We start from the raw sequence: 18,500 nt of genomic DNA, 5'->3' as shown, positions 1-18,500 counted from the left end.
AAGCTACTTAGCTCCGATCTTAGCTAAGAAATAGAGGTCCGGGGCCGAGGGCTTTAGGTATAAGTTTTATAAGCTTTTTATAAATTAAAATATATTAGTTAATTAGCTTTAAATTATTATAATAATATAAAGGGTTTATTATACTTTAGGCTTAGGTCGGGCTAAGCTAGTAGTAAAATAAAAAATAAAATTTTAAATAATAATACAGGTATATAGCTTAAGCTCGTTTAGATAAGTAATATAAATATTATTTAAAGTTATAATAAAAAGTTAATATACCTTATTATATTTTAATTAAGTACTTTTAGTACGTTAAAGTACTAAAGTAGTAATAATAATAAGTATTTTATTTTTTTATAAAGTGCGGGGTTAAGTTAAAAAAAGTATAATTAAGTATAATAATAGTACTATATATATTTATAATAAGGTTAAAAAGGGGTTAAGTAATAAGCTTTTTATATATTAAGAGCTTATAAGGCCTTTTTAAAGCTTTATAAGTAGCGCGCTTATATTTAGTTACGAAGTTATTATAAATAAGAAGTAGTAGTTTTGGGCGTAAGAAGTAGTATTAGGGGTAGGGTATAGGCCTAGGTAAGATATTAATAGTGGGTGCCTCGCTCGGGTAATGCGTGCGGGAAGTGGGTTCATCCGCCTCCTTGCCCATCGGGTGCTTCTTCTTACAAGGCACATCATGTTATAGCGAGTCAGCAAACAGCGATGCGAGTCACTGGGGGTGTTTGAAGTGAGAAGAAATTTTCCATTCCGTCAAACGCCAAGCTAATTCCCTGTTCCAAATTCGTCTGGAAAACTCATCCGTCAACTCAACAAATTCCCTCCCTTCTTCAAGCTCCAACCCTCCTTGACAAGCCAGAATGAAGCCATGGCCGGCGTTGTGAGAAGGGCGAGAAGTCCGCCAAGGATCCCTTTGAAGGCTTCCGGTGCCCACTTAGATTGGAAATACCAATCCCAATCATTCCCTGATCCCCGGGTTCCGATAACGGTCAAAATTCCGACCGAGGCTGGCCATAGCAGGAAGAATGAAACAACAAAAATCAAGCCGATTCGAATCAGGTGTTCAGCAAACACCGAGAGTCTGCTTTTGGTGTGTCTCGTGTCTTCTAGGTTAAGCATCATGAACCACCGCATGAATGGTTGCGAAGGTTCTTCAATGAAGCCTATTGGGCGGACGCTCCCATTCTTCATGTCACGGTTGGCGAGAAAAAGTTCGATGAACCACGTCATTGTCGTTTGGATGATCATGGTTACTACTGCATCTCCAGCTAGTGTGTTGGGCAACTGAAATAGGCGAATGGGATTGCGCGCGATGTTCTGAGTTGAGTACATGCCTGCATGGTTTGTGTCAATAAACTCTCATGTTCCTGCTTGGTTCGCCAAAAGCTTAAGCTCAGCAAAGTGTTGCGGGGCCTTACCGTAAGCGATAGCAAAATTTATGCCCCCAGAGAGAACTGCGGCTCCAATACCGTCGAGACCAAAGATGTAAAAGATCTGATGTCCACTGATGCTATCCGTTGGCTGCTTCTGGTGAGATCCGGGAGGCTTGACTTGAACGCCGGCCTCGATGTCGCTTTCATTCGAGACCCTCTCATTAGAGGTTCTCTCATGGCTACTGCCGCCGGCATACGTTGAGGCTGTGTTCTCTTCGAACGACTTGTCCGTTATGCGTTCGTGTTTCCTGAATGGCATGTTGTCTGAAAGTTTAGAATAGAGCCTATCTCATGGAAGGAAGGAAGTTGCAAATTGTCGAACCAGGACGCGTCTTTATTGCAAACTATGCTATCTGTCTTTGTTGTGAAGGAGGCAACTTGTTGTGGAAGAGGGTGTGAAGGGGGGCAACGAGCAGGGGGTCTGGAAGGGTTTTTTCCCTTCCTTTAAAAGGTGGTCCTAGGTGACTCGTGAGGCTGCTTCATGATCGCCGAAAATTTCCGGAATGACCGGGGGAGGCTGTCGAATATTGGTCGCTTTGGCGTTTCGGTCAGTGGGCTTGTGAGGTGACACGGGTAAGAGAATCAAGCGAACTGGTAAAATCCACTAGCTTGACTAGCTCCTAGACAGAGTTGCACTGATGAAAAGGGTCCGTGATCTTCGCTATCCGTCTACGGATAGATGTGGATGTTTGTCAGCGCACAGACTAGATCGGGAGTGCCGGGGTAGATGGAGACTGGCAGATTCCCATCTCTGCGTCAGAGTTGCCATGCATGGCGGTAGGTGAGCGAATCAGGTGGCTTCTAGATTCTTGATTTCCCGTCGATTGCGTTCTCCTGCATGATCTTCCTGTCGAAAAGGTGTTCTTCCTTTAGGGAACAGACAATGGTTGATATGCAGAACGTATCCGAGCTTGGGTTCCAGCCAAACGTGGCTGTGCAATGTCAACGGCTTGCGCTGTTGTTTAGAGTTAATCATGCGAACCAGAGGAGGAGGTTGGAGAGGAAAAGAGGAAGGGATTTCATGCCACGATAGTCCCAGTTCTCGCCAGGCGAGTGCGGTCTGCGACCGGAACCAGCCCGTGATCGACAGCTGGCAGCGCCGGATCTTTGGATGGGTTGCCCATGTAAGTCGGGGGCGGCCCCACAGACACCTTACTGATCGCCTCCGGAGCGGATGGGACCATCCCGGATGACACGGCTGGGAATAGGAACTACTCCCGCCTCCACCATTTGCTCAGTGCCAACAAAGTCTTGCCAACATGGATTTCCCCACGAACTAGTCTCCATAACTATCCCGCCCTCCAGGCGATCACACAGTGCATTGGGAGTAACACGATAGCACCGCCGGCGACCCAGAGGTCATAAAGCGCATCGACGGGTTACGTCTCATGTCTGAGGAGACACACTGGGTTTTACCCCTCCCTTAGAGAAAGAAAGACCCATCATTTATGGTGTTCCATGCAACAAGATCGAATGAAAAACCAAATGAAGCCTAGAACATGAGATCAATGACTCGGCATCCCTTGAAACATTGTTTTCCGTACATACATAAACGTGGCTGGCCATATCCGCTCGCGACTCCGATACCCCGCCCCCAGCTTCCTCTTCGACGTGAGCAAGAGGCATTTTACGAGTGCCAGGCGCACAGAAAAGAAAGCCTGCAGTATTCATCGTCTGCGCAAGTTGGGCGAAGCAAATCCGTCTTCGCTTTTCCCTGCTTCTGAATACTGGCACAATGCTCAACGGCTACGAGTGCGACCCTGACGACAAGATGAGGCCCCCATCAATGGACATTGACGAGAAAAGCACCGCCTTTTCTCAAGCTCAGATCTCAACACCTGTATGACTCGGCAAACGCCAGTGCACCATCTGAGTACCCCAAACTGACTGCGATATCCGTCTAGCCGGCACCAACGAGGAGACACACAATCAACACCATGATGACTACCACGATCATTCCAGAACCCACACCGCCGGTCGCGGACGCTCAACGGCGATTCTCTTGGCTGCCGAGATCCGCCACACCATCCCTGCGTAGCCCCACATTCCGCCGTCGAACGGCGAGCCCGTTTGATGACGACGATTACTCATATGCTGAGAGCAACCCGTTTGGAGAAGACTTCAGAGAGCAAAATGAGCAGGCTGCGCGAGATTGGGATCGTGAGCATGGTCACGATCACGGAGAAAATCCCTTTGAGGACTGCGAGTACGAGCTGCCGCCTGCATCGGCGAAGAAGGATGGGACTTGGACCAAGTTCAAGAAGGCTATGAGTCCACGGCGCGCCATCAGTAAGTGGAAGTATCGCAAGGTCAAACATGAGAGCATGCGACCTGGGCCTGATGATCCAGACCACGGAGATGGCAGCCATCATCAGGGGCAAGTCTCTTGATTTTGACACAATTAGTCAGTCTCGAAAGGGCAGGATGCTTGTCACACTACACTTGATACCACTCGGGGCGGGGATTGCGCTACAATGTTTTGCTTTCTTTCTTTGAGTCGTGGGGAAAACGGCGTTGCCTTCGAACAGAAGTGTTTTGATACCTACGTAGTTGCCTTTGAGTTACCTGAAGCGAGCGATCAAAAGACAATCAGGCGTTGTCTAAGTGCGCTTATAACAATCAAACCCAGTTGAATGTTGAAGTTATCTCGCAAAGAGAATTTTTTATCATCATTGGCTACCTTACCAATTACAATCAACTTTACATTTGAGACATGACGTGATAGATCACACGAGACACCAGGGGTGAGTACTAAGACTTGTACGATAATTCAGGTCTATCGAATAATTGTTTTCATCGGTTTTCGAGTTTTGAGCTATAGCTACAGATTCAGGAGTCGTCTCATCTCATTACCCATGGCTCCTGGGTGCGGCACAACAATTGCACCCGCCTCCTCGAGTGCTTTTGCTTTAACATCGGCAGGCACATCTCTCGCTGAAAGAATAGCACCGGCATGACCCATCGTTTTTCCTTGCGGCGCCGTTCTCCCGGCGACCATTGCAATTATTGGTTTTGGGTTAGGCGTCAATTTTTTGTAATCTCTTATGGCCTCCGCTGCTCTAAGCTCAGCTTCGCCGCCAATCTCGCCAATGACGATGATTCCCCTGGTCTCTTCATGTTCAAAGAATAATTTGAGCCCATCCAGAAGTGTGGTACCTTACACAGCAGATCAGAGCATATCCAAGGGGTATGTGAGGTGGAGGTTTCTGGCTTACCTGGCATCATATCTCCGCCCATTCCAACAACGATACTCTGTCCAAGTCCAGCTTTGGTTGTGGCTCCTACAGCTTCGTAACTGAGCGTTCCGCTTTTGGAAACAATCCCAACAACGCCTTTTGTGTACTGCTTGTAGGGCATGATGCCAATGCGGCATTGGTCGGGTGCGATAATCCCGGGGCAATTGGGTCCTACAAGTCGCGTTCTACTTTGTGTTCGGAGAATCTCTTGAACCCTAGCCATATCATGAAGGGGCACATGTTCAGCAACTGAAACGACGAGCGGAATCTCAGCCTCGATTGCTTCAATGATTGCCCCTGCTGCGAATTGGGCAGGAACGAAGACTGCGCTTGCGTGTGGCTTCACATCTTTTACGGCCTGTATATTATATTTCGTCAGCTGAATCGCATACCTCAGAGGATGTTGAGGATTTCCTACTTCTTGTACTGTGTCAAACACTGGCAGGCCGAGATGATCCTGACCACCTTTCCCAGGGGAGACGCCCCCAACAATCTGCGTGCCATATTCTATTGTGTCTCGTGCATTTTTGGTGGCCTATCATCAGTCCATGTCAGCTCCATAGAAGTCACATTGACTTCGTCAATGGATGGTACGCACTGCTTTACCAGTAAATCCTACATCATAGTCGGTTAGCAAACCCAAAGAGTCTGAGAATAATTCGACGCATTGACGCATTGTCACTTTTCTTACCTTGATATATCACTCTGGTATTCTGATCAATCCTTAAATTGGCAATCGTACTCTCGTATGCACCTCGATGCCCGGCTGTGAATGAGAATCCCCTGGCAAGTTTAGGAGCGCGAAGTTTCTGAGACAAGCACTTGAGTTGGGGAGATAATTTCGTGGCCATGTTGCCCTGCGACTCTCTCCACCGTGTCTCTCGTGAAGCTAGAGAAGCAATATTTCAATTGATACACGTACCTAAAGCACAGAAGAGGAGGGTGAAAGTCAACATCAAAAGCAAGCAAGCAAGCATGGATGGGGCCTGGAATGGATCGGTTATGTAACTCCATATAACCGAAGTGCAGGCGTAGTGATGTCATTGGCGCATTCAGATCCCCGCACTCGGCTATACCCAGAAATCAGTCTCGGCTACATGACTACCTGCACACTTCGAACATCTTCGGACAACATCTCATGAGAGCCCAAATCCTACTGGGGACATCTTGGGGGTACCTACCTAAGCATGAGAGGAAACGAGCGTTGCTTTATACTTGGCGACTCTTCGCGGTTAAATACATTCGCGCCCAGAAAGACTCGTTGCCCTTCGGCTGGCGGCTATGACAAACCTCCGCAGGAGAGCGCGCCAGGCATGTCAGGCTTGTAATGCGCGACGCGTCAAGTGTAATGTAACCGAGCAAAGACCTTGTCGCAATTGCACAACAGCCGACACGCCTTGTGAGCTCCGTGAGTCGAGACGGGGCAAGCATCCTCGCCCATCACGGCGAAACGCAAAGCCAGACAACCAAGGCGGGCTAGATCAGGCTGATTCCTCACCTTCTTTTATCGATACAAGTGTCCTTGATGAGTCAGTGGCGACTGGAAACGATGAGCACTTTGCCGCTTCTCAAGCACTTGCCGACCTTGCAAGATATCGGGATGTAGAAGGCTTGGGCGATCAGACATGCATCACAGTGCAGCCTCAGTCACCTTTAATAGCACCAAACAACGGACAGGAGGACGACAGCTCGGTGTTCCTCGGCGAGTCATCCTCAATACGTTATGTCACCAACAGCAATCCAACGCCGCCAACAGCCGGTACATCACCACCAGAAAACCTAAGGTTTCTGCATGCCGTTCCTCACGCAGTAAGAGCTGGCAACTTGCTGCCGGACTGGGAAGTAGAGCGCAGAAAGTCGAGGATCAGTTCTCTAAAAGCAGAAGGCGCCTTTTCATTTCCACCTGTGCCAGCCGTGGAAACGTTGCTTAAGGCGTACTTCCAATGGTTCCACCCATGCTTCCCTGTTGTGGATGAGGTAGATGTTTGGACGAGCTTCAAGGATGGCACCTTATCCCCTTTGATCCTACACGCGATCCTCTTCATAGCTGTCATTCACTGCAAGGAAGATGATCTACCAGCCGTTGGACTCGGAGGCCGTCATGTTGCCAAGTGGGTGTTCTACAATCGCGCAAAGGACATTTACGACGTCGAGTTTGAGCCAAAAAAGTTCACAGTCACCCAAGCTTTGTTTCTTATGAGCTTTTGGAGAGCTGGATTGCTCCTAGAGAAGGACGCCCGGCACTGGCTTGGCGCAGCCATCAGTCTTGCTCAGACGAAGGCGCTCCACCGATCCTCGAGATCCGCTGTAACCGAGAAGAGGACCGAGAGACTTTCTAGACGCTTGTGGTGGGCCATCTATGTCCGCGAAAGGCAGTGTGCTGCAGCATTGGGCCTACCAAACCGGATTCGAGACGAAGATTGTGATATTGAGCCGTTAGAGCAACTTGATTTCGAGCGTGCGTTTGACTCGACGTTGCCGATTCACAAAGCCCAAGAGTATATCGCATACTTCATCAGCATTGCTCAACTCTCTAGAGTACTGGGGAAGATCGTTCATAGCGGATATCTCCCCAGCAAGTCACTATCCCCGAATGATCGGTCTCAAATGAGAGACGACCTCGTGAGATGGAGACAGCAACTTCCTGCAGTCATGTCCCTCACCAACAACGAATTTGATGATGCGGCGGGCTTTCATGCCAGTATGTTGCACCTGGCATACAACAACCTCCTCATCCTATTGTACAGATCAGGTTGCATTGGCAGTGCTGAAGAAAGTCAAGAAGTCGACGGGCAGATCGCCCTCCAGGCTGCGGCAAGGAACTCCCGCATCATCGAGGATATGCTGCTGGAGGGGGATCTGCGTCACGGGCAAATTCACGTCATAACGAACCTCTTCAACACACTTTGTATTCATACGGTTCATCTTCGTTCTTCAAATGGTGCCGGAAGGGCGATCGTTGAGCACAGAGCGAAAGTTTGTCTTTTGGGCCTGCAAGAGCTACAAAAAACGTGGGAGGTTAGGATGTGGGTGCTGCAGTTATTTTTTCAGTATCTGGATCGATCTACGGCGGCGCGATTACGGATGCAGGATGATATCTCTTTCGTATCTGGACTTGACAGTGTGCAGGATGTCAATAACAATCCGACGGTGATGGGTGGCCTCAACCATGGCTCGGCTGAGCATAATGGGGAGGATGGACTTGATACACTACTAGCGTCTGAACCTCCATGGTCATGGTCCACCGAAGAAGCGAATCAATTCCTGTTTACACAGATTGAAAATGACTTCGCTTTCGGCGAGGGAGGCATATTGAATTGGAATACTGGCACACCGGCTACCAATTTGCCATCAGTCGATAGTAACTCGCCGACCACTGTGGGCTTCTGAATACAACGTGTCAGATGTTCTTGGAGAGAATTTCGTTTGCAAAAGACCAGTGCCTATGACAAAGCTTGAACACCCGGTTAATATGGTGAACTACATCAGAATCAATAGGCTTTATCATACTTCCGCAAGCTATATTCGTCTTCAGGTGTCTGAAACTAAATGAGTTGCTGCCTCTGCAGGTGGCTTTTCCATCCACTATGTATCTGTCAATGCAATGGCTTCTTTACGCCGTTGAGCTGGTATTTCTTCACTTGACATGCCTTCACAGGCATCCTTCTACCTTAGGACCATGTTCTACCTTAGGACCAAGTTTTGTTCGAGTGCATCAAAACAATCTTCAGCCGATTGACTAGAGAATGGGGATGTGTCTGGTGTACTCGCAAAACTTGATGCCGCCTCCGACACACTCATGATCGATTGTGTGGAATCTTCTGTACTAAAGGACAACAACCTCGCCGATCTCGAAACACTCTTTCTATCAGAGGCCAGCATGGAAATAGGTTTGGTGGCTGAATGCGAGAAGTAAGACGATTGCACTGGAGAGCCCACTGGCTTGACTGGCGGTCGTTTCACCCGGTCCTTTGTTGGGGATAGCTTATACTCCCTACTGCTGGCGGCAGCTGCTGGTGAAAGAGATGACGATCTATCCCTCCGGTCGGACTTGTCAGGAGTGCCAGATGAACTCGGTATTTTGCCCTCCTGCTCTCCGGTGTCAGTCACAATCTGGCAAATGTTATCGGGCTGATCACATACAGCAGGAGATTCCACAGATATACAGGGAAATCTCAATGGATCGGACACGCCATGAGTCCCACTGGTCGCATAAGCTGCGTCACGTTTGCTCTTCCGGATCAAATCGTTAATTACAGGCTGTATTCTCGAGCAAGCCCATCTCTCTTTAGCATCTGGCACAAGCATTGTGTACTGAATAAGGTTCAGCATTTCATGCACGGGCTCAGCACAGCTCTTCTGTTGATGCAGGTCATCAATCCACTAACAACTTTTAGTGAGACCGCGGTAGGCATACATCACTAGGAGAGCGACGGCTTCGTTGGGACTACTTACATCAGTGACGGATGTCTTTACATCAGCTGTCGAGGGTCCATCATCTTTACTTGGATTGAAGTTGAAGAACTTATCTTCAAGAAGAATCCTCGATCCAGTATGCGAGCCATCTTCTTGGAGTCGAGAGTCTGTAAAATCTTTCTGTGTTCGGTCGTGGCCGACAAGAAACCACGATACGAATTCGAGGAAGACGCAACCCAGGGACCAGATATCATACCTCTGCGATATTGTTCTTTTCAGATCCACATCGGGAGGCCGATAAGATCCCGAGAAACCCTTGACTGCGTCATAAGCGACTTTGGACCTGGAATCGGCAGTGTTGAATCGAGTTAACCCAAAATCAGATATTACAAGAAAGTTGCGACGCGACTCTTCGTATTTCTTGAACCAAAGAATGTTTTCTGGCTTGATGTCGCCATGCCGACCCCAGTGTTTGTTGTCAAGCAAGACATTTGGGTCGTTAGGAACAGGGGCGTAGTTGTCTTCTTTGGACATAGTCCTCAGATTATGAATTCTTCGAAGGGCGCGGACAAGGCCTAAACATTGGCTTAGAAACCAGACAACCTCAGCTTTGCTCCCTGGGTTGGCGATGGTTTTGCTCCAAAATTCCCTCAAATTACCATCCGCCCAAGGAAAGACCAGATAGTAAGATTGGCCATATTTATATGTGAGCTGAAGCTGGATCAAATGGTCAGGGTCTGGACCTCTTGATCCCACTCCTAGTCTTTCAAAAAGCTCCACTTCTCTCGCATACTCTTCATGAGTTTCAAGATGAAGCTGCTTGACTGCGAAATGCCGGAGGACTTTCCCTCGTTCCTGAGGAGGAATTAGAAAACAAGTGCAGTCGTAAGAGGAGGGTTGTGACTTGCCTTGGATGTAGTGTCGCGACTGTAATGAGCGTGGTGGATTCTGACTTTTCTAACGCTTCCATAGCCGCCAATTTGAACTAGGTCGTATTCCTGGAATGGTAGGATTGTTTTTGATGTAATTTCGTAGTAGTGCACGTCATCGCCTGGAAGTTTGAAAAAAGGTGTGCAAATTGTCTCCTGGCACTGAACAAAATTGTTGATGTGCTTGGTACGCCAATGGTTCAAGCAACTCAAGACCGTACCGTCCTTCTTTTGAAGTTGGATGACAGGTTTGTGACGCAAATTCCGTTTTATTTCTAGCGGCAAAAAGCTGTCATCGATGTCGTGTTTAATGAAGTCTTCGATCAGCTTCACTTGCTCCATCAAAATCAAGATAGCAAATATCTTTCGTCGCTGGGGCTGGGCCTTGACCTCATCTGGCTTGCCGCTGATACTGGAGACCCAGCTGTTGATGACTTTGGGCTTGAAGTGAGGGAATGCATGCCCCAAAAGCCGTTGTACGGCCGTCGGAGTTACGATGCGGCGGAGTGCATCGAGAGGCAGAAAGCCTTTATCTTCCGAGGCTGAAGTTATGCTGGCGGCAAACATGGCGTCGCTCATGGTCTGAACATCGGCGTCATCGTTGGTATTGTCCTGAGGCCGTAGTGCAGGATGATGAGAATGTAATGCCTGAGTCCCAATACAATCATTCGCCATCTCTGATGACTCCCACTCAATGTAATCTGAATGACCCATATCCTGCACAGGCACGATACTAAGGAAGCTGCAGTTTGAGGCTCCAGCATCGGATGAACAGCCTCCAAATGATCCTAGGTTCCGATTTCCTTCGTTGATGAGCGGCAAGTTCCCTGCAACTTCTTCGTGACGCGTTTCAGTAAAGTCTTCGTCGGTGACACTGATACGCCATGAGAAGAGCAAATCGCTTTGACTAGCATCTTTTGTCCCCACTTCTGAGTTTTTGGAAGTCGAAACGGAGTGTCCGAGCTGAGGTGCCTGAATCTGATTCGACGATGTTATTCCGGTCGTTGGTCCGTTTGAAATCGGGGATTCGGCGATGGGTTCGGCGATGCCCAAAAGCTCCCGATCGATGCCTGCTCGCTTTGTGGGATCCATCCTCAACGGTATCTCAAGGCGGACAAGCTATTGGAAGTGGAACAATCAAGCTAACGTGACCAAATTGGAATCTGTCTCGTAAAATGAGTGCAGGGCCTATGCTGATGACCTTGAGATGGCAGCTAGCAGACAGCTGAACAAATCATGTGCGAATATCATTGCTGATGGTTGATTTAAACAAGCAGGTAATATTAGGTAGACCAGATGTTGGTGCCAGACCCCGCAGCTTCCATTTCACTAGTCGCCTTCAGCGACGCTGGATTTTAATTACCATACGTACACCACATGCCCATTCCCGTACCAATATGGTGGTGTAACTGAGACATTTCGATCGACCAAAGCGGGCGGAAAGGCACTGCCCTATTTGCCGTGATACTTGGGCTCCCTGTTGTGCTCTCTTCTCGTAGCCTACCTCGAGTTGCATCCGCAATAGCCAATTAGCAGATGTGATGCTACACCACCTTTTCTCATGTCACCGAGACTGTTAGAAGCTAAGCCCCCTGCAGGTATCCGGATAGCCTAAGAGGCGTCTAAGGGAAGTCTTACGCAGCGGGGGGCTTGGGGCTGAGCGTCAAGGTGGTTCGCCATAGGCTGCAAATGGGACCAACACCACATCACTCGATCTTACTTGGCTTACCTGGGCAACTGCTGCTTGCAGCCACTCATATATCGTTGAGACTATGATTCAGGAATCACCGAGGTCGTACCTCCGGTCTTTCTTGATCAGGTCAGGCTATGCCAGCTGAGGTTAGCAAATGATCACGCACGCGAGCATAGCCCCAGCGCCTCCGTCAGGCAACTTTCCGAATTTGATGTGTCTATTTCAGTCGCAATGACACCGCTAGCCGCCTGACGTGGCGGTATTTACGCATGTCTAAGGCTGGGAGATTGGGCTGTTCTCGGTATCTCTATCTGTGTTTCTGAATGTTGTTTGGAGCGTCTAGATTTAAACACAACAACCGCTCACTGAAGCTTGCGACCTAGAAGCCAGCAAAGAACAGCACCGGCCTTGGATACACTGCTCAGTGATACAATGCCGCAATACGCATCTGTCAAGGATTTTGAATCAGGTCACTACGATCAGCAAGAACCTGTAGAACTACAAATTCACTCGAATCTTACGAGCTCTTCTCAATTGCTACGGGCGCTAGAGAGACGACTACCCAGCGGCAGTTATACTGTAGAGATGCGGCATAACATATACACGGTGCGAGTCGATAGTCAGAAAGCTCCGTCCGAAAGCTCGATGCTGAAAGCAAGTAAATACCGACTGTAGGATTACTCTGGTATGTGAAGCCGGCGGATGAAGTCCATGACTGCAAAGCTCTAAGGAAGCGGATGCTGATTCTTCATATCATTAGTACATGCATGATTCATGAATGTTAGATCTATGAGCATTTGATTCTAAGAGATGGGCGAAAGCGATATGGGGCAGCGTAAACTGCGCGAGCTGGACACTCGCAACTATCGAGAACACGGGCTAGACTGCCTAACAGAAAGGACAAATGATTCCAGCATGGATTCAGCAGAAATCGAATTGGAGGGAATTCAAAGGACTGAAATATTTTACCTAATTCACACCGAGAATGTAATGGCGGCCGTCGGCATCGACATCAGTCATTTGATGCCTAGGCCAAGTCTCTCGATTCGTATTTTCAAGGCCGCCTCTTCACAATGCACAAATAACGATACACAACACACAGTGATGACCAGCTAAAAGTCAAATACTTGCTTGATAGGAATAAGGTCACCTAAAAAGTGATCTGGAAGAAAACAGATAATATCCCACTTTGACATTAAATTCATGAAAACCAGGAGATTTTACATCAAAAATTCTCAAAAACCTACTGCACCTCAACGTTGAGCTGCGGCTCTCGCAGTAGGATGTGCTCAGCCAGTAATCTTCCTACGCCAACGCGCTCATATCGACCACCTTGTTCTTCAGATAGCCTCGCAATGACAAGAACATAATGTTCTGGCTCCCGGGTCAAACCCTCTGTCTTCTCCTTCCCAATCACAATGCATCTCAACTGATCTATCGTATGCAGCTTTGACTCATCGAATCTTACTCTTTTGAGGAGTTCGATGGCATCCAAGCTGATACGGCTCGCGACGCCACGAAGGAAAGGAATCTCACTGCCCTCGGAGACTTCCCAATGAGTTTTCTTCCCGCTGTCGGTGTTGAAAGGCGTAACAATATCTTTAGTCCAGTTGATATGTTCGAAGGGAGCCTCTAGATAGGCTATCGGGCCTTGATATGCCATCCAGGACCAGGAGGGGACTCGCCTACCTGGAGGGTATGAGATTCTATCGAGTGACGCATCAAGAGCTTTCTGCCAAAGGAGACTTCGTTGAAGGTATTCGTCGAAAATTCCAAATCCTCCTTTGGTAACAAAGTCCTTTACCAGCCTCTCTTCTAGACCCTTGATTCCAATGGACCGATCGCTCGGTACTGTGAATGCGAGCCGGGAATACATCTGATAGAGGGTTTGGAATGTCACAATTCGGCCTCCCTTGAAGTACTCTAAGGCTGATTTAGGGAAATCGGAGTCCCCGAGAAGTGCAGCTTGTCGGCTTGTTGCACCAATGTCAGCTATTAGACCTCCAAGAGCCAAAGATCTGGGACTTACTTAGAAAGCTTCATTAAAGTCTCACAATGAACGCCCTTTCCGCATTCCCAATACACCTGAGATGCTGTGAAGTGAAGTGTTCGGCGCGATAATGCCCTCTCTTGTAACACCCATCCGCGCTGGTTGAGCACAGCTTGTTCGACATCTTGGTGAAAGTCGTCAATCGACTTGCGCACAAAGGTAAAGCCACTGTCGGGTCCCTCCAATGTTACGAATGGATGTTTTGCTTTCTGTCGCAAGAAGCCTTCAGCCGAAGAAGACGCTGCTGTAGCTGCGATAGTGACATAAGCAGAGCTGAAGACATGCTCCATGCGCGTGGCCTCATAGGCCCAATCCTGCTTATCGTTCTGTACAATGCAGAGTGAATCAATCCATAGGTAGCGTAGTCCCAACGCTCTCGTGATTTTGACCGCGTCTTGAAAACTCTTTGGAAGAATGCCGAAGTCAATCCGCTTGCGAAAGACATCGATATTCTCCTTCAGGGTGCGAACTTGAGCTTGAGAATTCACTCCCCAGCAGTGGCTCAGGGCAGTGTATCGTTCGAGTGGAAGAAACTTCCCTTCGCAGAGATGAATAGTAGAATTCGGGTCTGTTCCAACATCAAGGACGCGAGTGGGTAGCTCGGTACGATCATCGACGCCATGACTGTGTTGTTCGTCACACACGCGCAGCCATTCGTTCAGCAGAACATATTGCTCAGGGGAGCCTGTTTCCGGTAGGGTAGGAAAGCCGATCTGTGCATGTGGCGGTATAGAGCCGCCAGTCGCTATTGTTGTTTCCAGTAAGCAGGCATGGTCGACCAACAATGTGAACGAAGTTGCACCCGATGCTTACCTGGGCTGACATAAAGACTCAAAATGGTGGGACCATCAGGATCAATCTTCAACGACGAGCCTTCTCTTCGACACTTCAATTCACCACCATCTTCTATGCCAAGCATTTCAGCACTTCGAACTAGGATGGCGCACAGCTCGCAAGCCTGAGATCTGGATTTGAGATCTCTAAGTCGTTCACAAATAAGAAACATCGGCGTCCAGATATTGTACCCCTTGCAATTACTGCACAGTGTGGAACCTTGTGGGGTCGGGAGGGGCGATGCGGATTTGTGATAGAATTCACTAGCGAAATGGCTATCACTCTGCAACTCCCACACATCTCGGAAGTTGTCAAGTTGCTGATGAGAATTAGCGGGAGCAAAATGGCTAGAGCAGGAGTTTCTGATAAGGCTTACGCGCTACATAAGGGACTGTTAGCTACAAATCGCTTCAAGTATGTCGAAGAGACTTACCATCTATCACAGTGTCAAAAATGAGTCAATTTGACTTATTAGCAATACCTGAAGGCAAATATCAAGGACTACGATGTCAACTAGAAGTAGCTTACGTTCTGGGACGACTCGAGTTAGTACAGAATATACCGAGAGACCGCACATTTTTCAAAGTGAAATCAACCATCACAAAGATCTCACACTCACATACTGTACACGAAGTATCTCATTAGCATCAATTCTTATGGAGACTGCTATGTAGTATCATGCCAGGGTTTTCTTACTTCTTGAGCATTCGGAATCGGAACTTGCATGTTGACATCGCTTAGTTCAGCAACGGGTTCAACAATCATAGGAGTGTCTGGTATGGGCACGTTTGGTGCGATCCCTAGAAGCGCAGGCTGTAGGTTTTGACTTGTTGTTGCGCGACCTGGGAGAGGTCGTTGACCAGGAACTTCCAGCTTAGAGCGCCTGTGTTCAGCGGGGACTGCGCTAGTGCTGATGCGATCCCATAGAGTAGAATCCAGCAAATACTTTTCGTGTGCCTTAGCTTGTTCAAAAATACTCCTCAGCCTTTCGTACAGGTCTGTAGAGTTTGTCCGACCATCGACTTCAGGTACTAGCATGTTCAAGTCAATTAGCTCCAGTACGTCTTTGAGCGCAGTGTTCGATGTAATGTCGCTTCGCAGAAGGTCCTTCGACATGCGAGAAATCCACCCCTTGACCTCGCGATGCTGATGGTAGCCTTCATCATCTTTGCTCCAGAATTTCTCTTCGATACTGGCCCTGTTGAAGGCCTTCAGTTTGCTGTTCCCATAGAGCACCCAGATGAGAAACTCAAGAAAGACGCAGCCCAGTGACCACACATCGTAGAGTCGGGAGATCTGCTCAGTAAGCCCGAACTCCGGAGGCTCATAACGGACAGTGCCGGTCATGGTATTCGTCGGCTGGTTTCGATCTCTCGTAGCCTCGAGATGGAATCTAGCGAGCCCTACATCGGCGACTCTGAGAACACCCTTGCCGTCAGTCTCAAGGAAATGAAGAATATTCTCGGGCTTCAGATCTCCGTGTCGGCAGTTCCTTTCGTGCAAGGCACTGATGGATCCGCAGATTCCCTGCAGTTGCCGTAGAACCCAAAGAACAAGATGAGGGTCCCTGACGGGCACAGGTCGCAATTTTTCTTGGGAGCTCCAGAATTCTTTCAGGTTGCCACCCTCCCCCCAAGGGAAAAGAAAGCCCCTGAGATCACCTCTTCGATATGCCGCCAAGGGCTTAATGAGATGAGGGTTGTCGACATTGCGTATGGTCTCCAGAATATCCGCCTCTTTCTCATAGTAAGAATCCATCCCAATTCTCATTTCCTTTGAAGCGACACGAATCTTCTTTCCTGTAATCTGTATCAATTGTAAGCTACTAAAGCACATCTTGACGGGGCAAGATCTTCACCATCGGCAGGACCTTCTGATGTGCATCATGAATCACCACTTCAAACACGGAACTGAAAAACCCCGCCTTTTGGTGGTTGATCTTTATGATAAAAGGAAGAGGACAACTAGAGTGAAGATTGTGACGAAAGGAATTGGCAGTGAAGACTGGCGCAAGAAATTGCCATTGACTGTGAAAGAAACTGTCAAGAGTGGCCTTCCGGCGACTTGCGAATAAAGGCCACATTTTGCCGCCTCCGATGCTCTCCATACAGTACCCAGTCGTATTAGGGTTCTTCACGACCTTAACGGGCAAGTCGTCGTCATGAAACTTTTGAGGAGCATCGGCTAGATCTTGAAGTCGCTTCAGATCATCGCAAACAACCAGAGTAAGAAATAGCCGCCTAGCAGGTTGATTCGGGTTCGTGACGTAGGCTACGAGGGATGATAGTTGATCACTTGCCACATACGCCTCGAGCTCTTCCTCGACAATACTCCTAGATGTCAAGGTATCGATAATGTCGGCTGGTAGAAACTCTTTGTCGTCCTCGGTCTTACAAAGGTCCCGGTTGATTCTGTCCTCAAGTGAATCATCGCTAAGAGAGGAGCTGAGAGGAGAAGAAGCTGCTTCGGGTGAGTGCGTTTGGTTCGTCTCTGATGAGACATGACCATCAGTGCTCGTAGAGGGGTCCGTACGCAGAGATCCTTCTGCTCGACGTAGTAATCAGCATTGAACAAATCCTTGTCAACAAGTACGTTTGTATCAGATGTCAACTTTTTACGGTGACCCTGGGCAAAGCTTGATTTCCGGGACACAGTCCTGAGTCCATCCAACAGGGCACTCACTTCCATCTGACATAATTACGGAGCTTTCTACAGTGTCTTCTGGATGCGCCATTTTACTTGAACGCCTTCTTGTGCGACTTTCTGATCGAGGCAATCCGTATTGGGGTTTCTAATTGTACGGGTCAGCCTCAATTCAATGCATGTGCTCTTCACATCGGGCGTAAGCTAAAAGGTCGACTCACCGGCGAAGCGAAGTAGTGCACAAATAATAGGAGGAGGATTGTACAAGATATAGGCCAAGCGAAGTATTCGGTAGCTTCAAAGATACTGCTAGCAGACATTTTTTGAGTTGAAGTCAGAACCCAATCGAGTCGGGGATTGCAGTGCGGGGGCGGCGAGTAACATAATGGTCTTATGCCGGGTTTTACTACGGCCGGACGCGTACGGCCAAGCTATCTGCAAACTTGCAAGAAAGTGGCCAGCAAGACAGGCGTCCGGTTGTGATAAGACATGGTCGCCATGCAGAAGCTGAATAGAGTGGCTGTTCCTAGTGGCAACTGGCGCAGCGTCTGGAGTATCAGCAGCAAGGCTCGGTGCAGGGGTTTCGGCACGAGAGTGCTGATCTCGAGTCTTTCGAGGCGCGATATCTGAGAATTTTGGTCATCCTTGAAGCAGGCTGCTGGTGGATCGGGTCGGGTGCAAGCAGGTGGTCTCACTCGATTCCTGGGGACAGTAGACTTCAGTCTCGGGTTGGTCAGCCTGATATGAATGTCCTAGAGTGTCCTGCAGGCGATATGTCCCGCGGCTTTGTGGCACGCCGACTTATGCGAGATTTCGTCCAGCCTGCCTGAAATACCATTTCGTTGGACTCTGCTAGTTCCGAAAGCCTGCATGTAAGTAGGCGCCGAGGTTCCGTGCGTTGGGGAACACAAACATCTAGGTATCTTGCGCGCTCCTCGGCGACGGTTGAGAAAAGTGACATTTCAAATCTCCGTTATTGTTAATAATGAGGGAGAGTTCATGCCGGTTGCCGGAGCCGGCCCGAAGTTTACTCGACAGTAGAACCCCGCCGAACGGCTCGGGACTCCGGCGGGCCTGTGCAGTACGTTCAAGTGCTTTAGGTACCTACACGACCTTGAATCAATCATATAATAAGAAACTTCAAGGCTGTCGAAAATCCATCGACATCAGCGATGCTCACAATGAGTGCGAAATGGCATCGTTAACACAAATGGCTACGGCAGTCTTTCTAACATGACCTTGAACATCATCTTC

At 48.6% G+C, this 18,500-nt stretch overlaps 6 protein-coding genes across 6 annotated transcripts; 2 read left to right on the top strand and 4 right to left on the bottom strand.

Annotated features, from left to right (window-relative positions):
* Nucleotides 1-816: 816 nt before the first annotated feature.
* Nucleotides 817-1,704, bottom strand: CABS01_06087 (uncharacterized protein; the record flags this gene model as incomplete). The annotated part of the gene is made up of 2 exons (XM_060539454.1): nt 817-1,346; nt 1,431-1,704. The coding sequence occupies 2 exons, from the start codon at nt 1,702-1,704 to the stop codon at nt 817-819; spliced, it is 804 nt and encodes a 267-aa protein (XP_060404849.1).
* A 1,476-nt stretch (nt 1,705-3,180) lies between these two features.
* CABS01_06086 (uncharacterized protein) lies at nt 3,181-3,835 on the top strand (the record flags this gene model as incomplete). The annotated part of the gene is made up of 2 exons (XM_060539453.1): nt 3,181-3,285; nt 3,350-3,835. 2 exons carry the CDS (start codon nt 3,181-3,183, stop codon nt 3,833-3,835), a joined length of 591 nt encoding a protein of 196 aa, XP_060404848.1.
* Nucleotides 3,836-4,266: 431 nt separating this feature from the next.
* On the bottom strand, nt 4,267-5,532 carry CABS01_06085 (succinate-CoA ligase; the record flags this gene model as incomplete). The annotated part of the gene is made up of 5 exons (XM_060539452.1): nt 4,267-4,601; nt 4,661-5,039; nt 5,100-5,216; nt 5,280-5,296; nt 5,373-5,532. 5 exons carry the CDS (start codon nt 5,530-5,532, stop codon nt 4,267-4,269), a joined length of 1,008 nt encoding a protein of 335 aa, XP_060404847.1.
* A 430-nt stretch (nt 5,533-5,962) lies between these two features.
* On the top strand, nt 5,963-8,071 carry CABS01_06084 (cutinase transcription factor 1 alpha; the record flags this gene model as incomplete). The annotated part of the gene is made up of 1 exon (XM_060539451.1): nt 5,963-8,071. One exon carries the CDS (start codon nt 5,963-5,965, stop codon nt 8,069-8,071), a length of 2,109 nt encoding a protein of 702 aa, XP_060404846.1.
* Nucleotides 8,072-9,064: 993 nt separating this feature from the next.
* On the bottom strand, nt 9,065-11,118 carry CABS01_06083 (protein kinase domain-containing protein; the record flags this gene model as incomplete). The annotated part of the gene is made up of 2 exons (XM_060539450.1): nt 9,065-9,672; nt 10,248-11,118. 2 exons carry the CDS (start codon nt 11,116-11,118, stop codon nt 9,065-9,067), a joined length of 1,479 nt encoding a protein of 492 aa, XP_060404845.1.
* A 1,844-nt stretch (nt 11,119-12,962) lies between these two features.
* Nucleotides 12,963-17,298, bottom strand: CABS01_06082 (serine/threonine protein kinase; the record flags this gene model as incomplete). Its single annotated transcript, XM_060539449.1, has 6 exons — nt 12,963-13,692; nt 13,749-14,514; nt 14,583-14,982; nt 15,300-16,409; nt 16,462-17,147; nt 17,286-17,298. 6 exons carry the CDS (start codon nt 17,296-17,298, stop codon nt 12,963-12,965), a joined length of 3,705 nt encoding a protein of 1,234 aa, XP_060404844.1.
* Nucleotides 17,299-18,500: the final 1,202 nt, after the last annotated feature.

Source organism: Colletotrichum abscissum, assembly GCF_030869225.1.
Source record: "Colletotrichum abscissum strain IMI 504890 chromosome Unknown Scaffold_12.1, whole genome shotgun sequence".
NCBI classification, from domain to species: Eukaryota; Fungi; Ascomycota; class Sordariomycetes; order Glomerellales; family Glomerellaceae; genus Colletotrichum; species Colletotrichum abscissum.
This window is presented reverse-complemented; position numbering and strand designations above follow the sequence as displayed.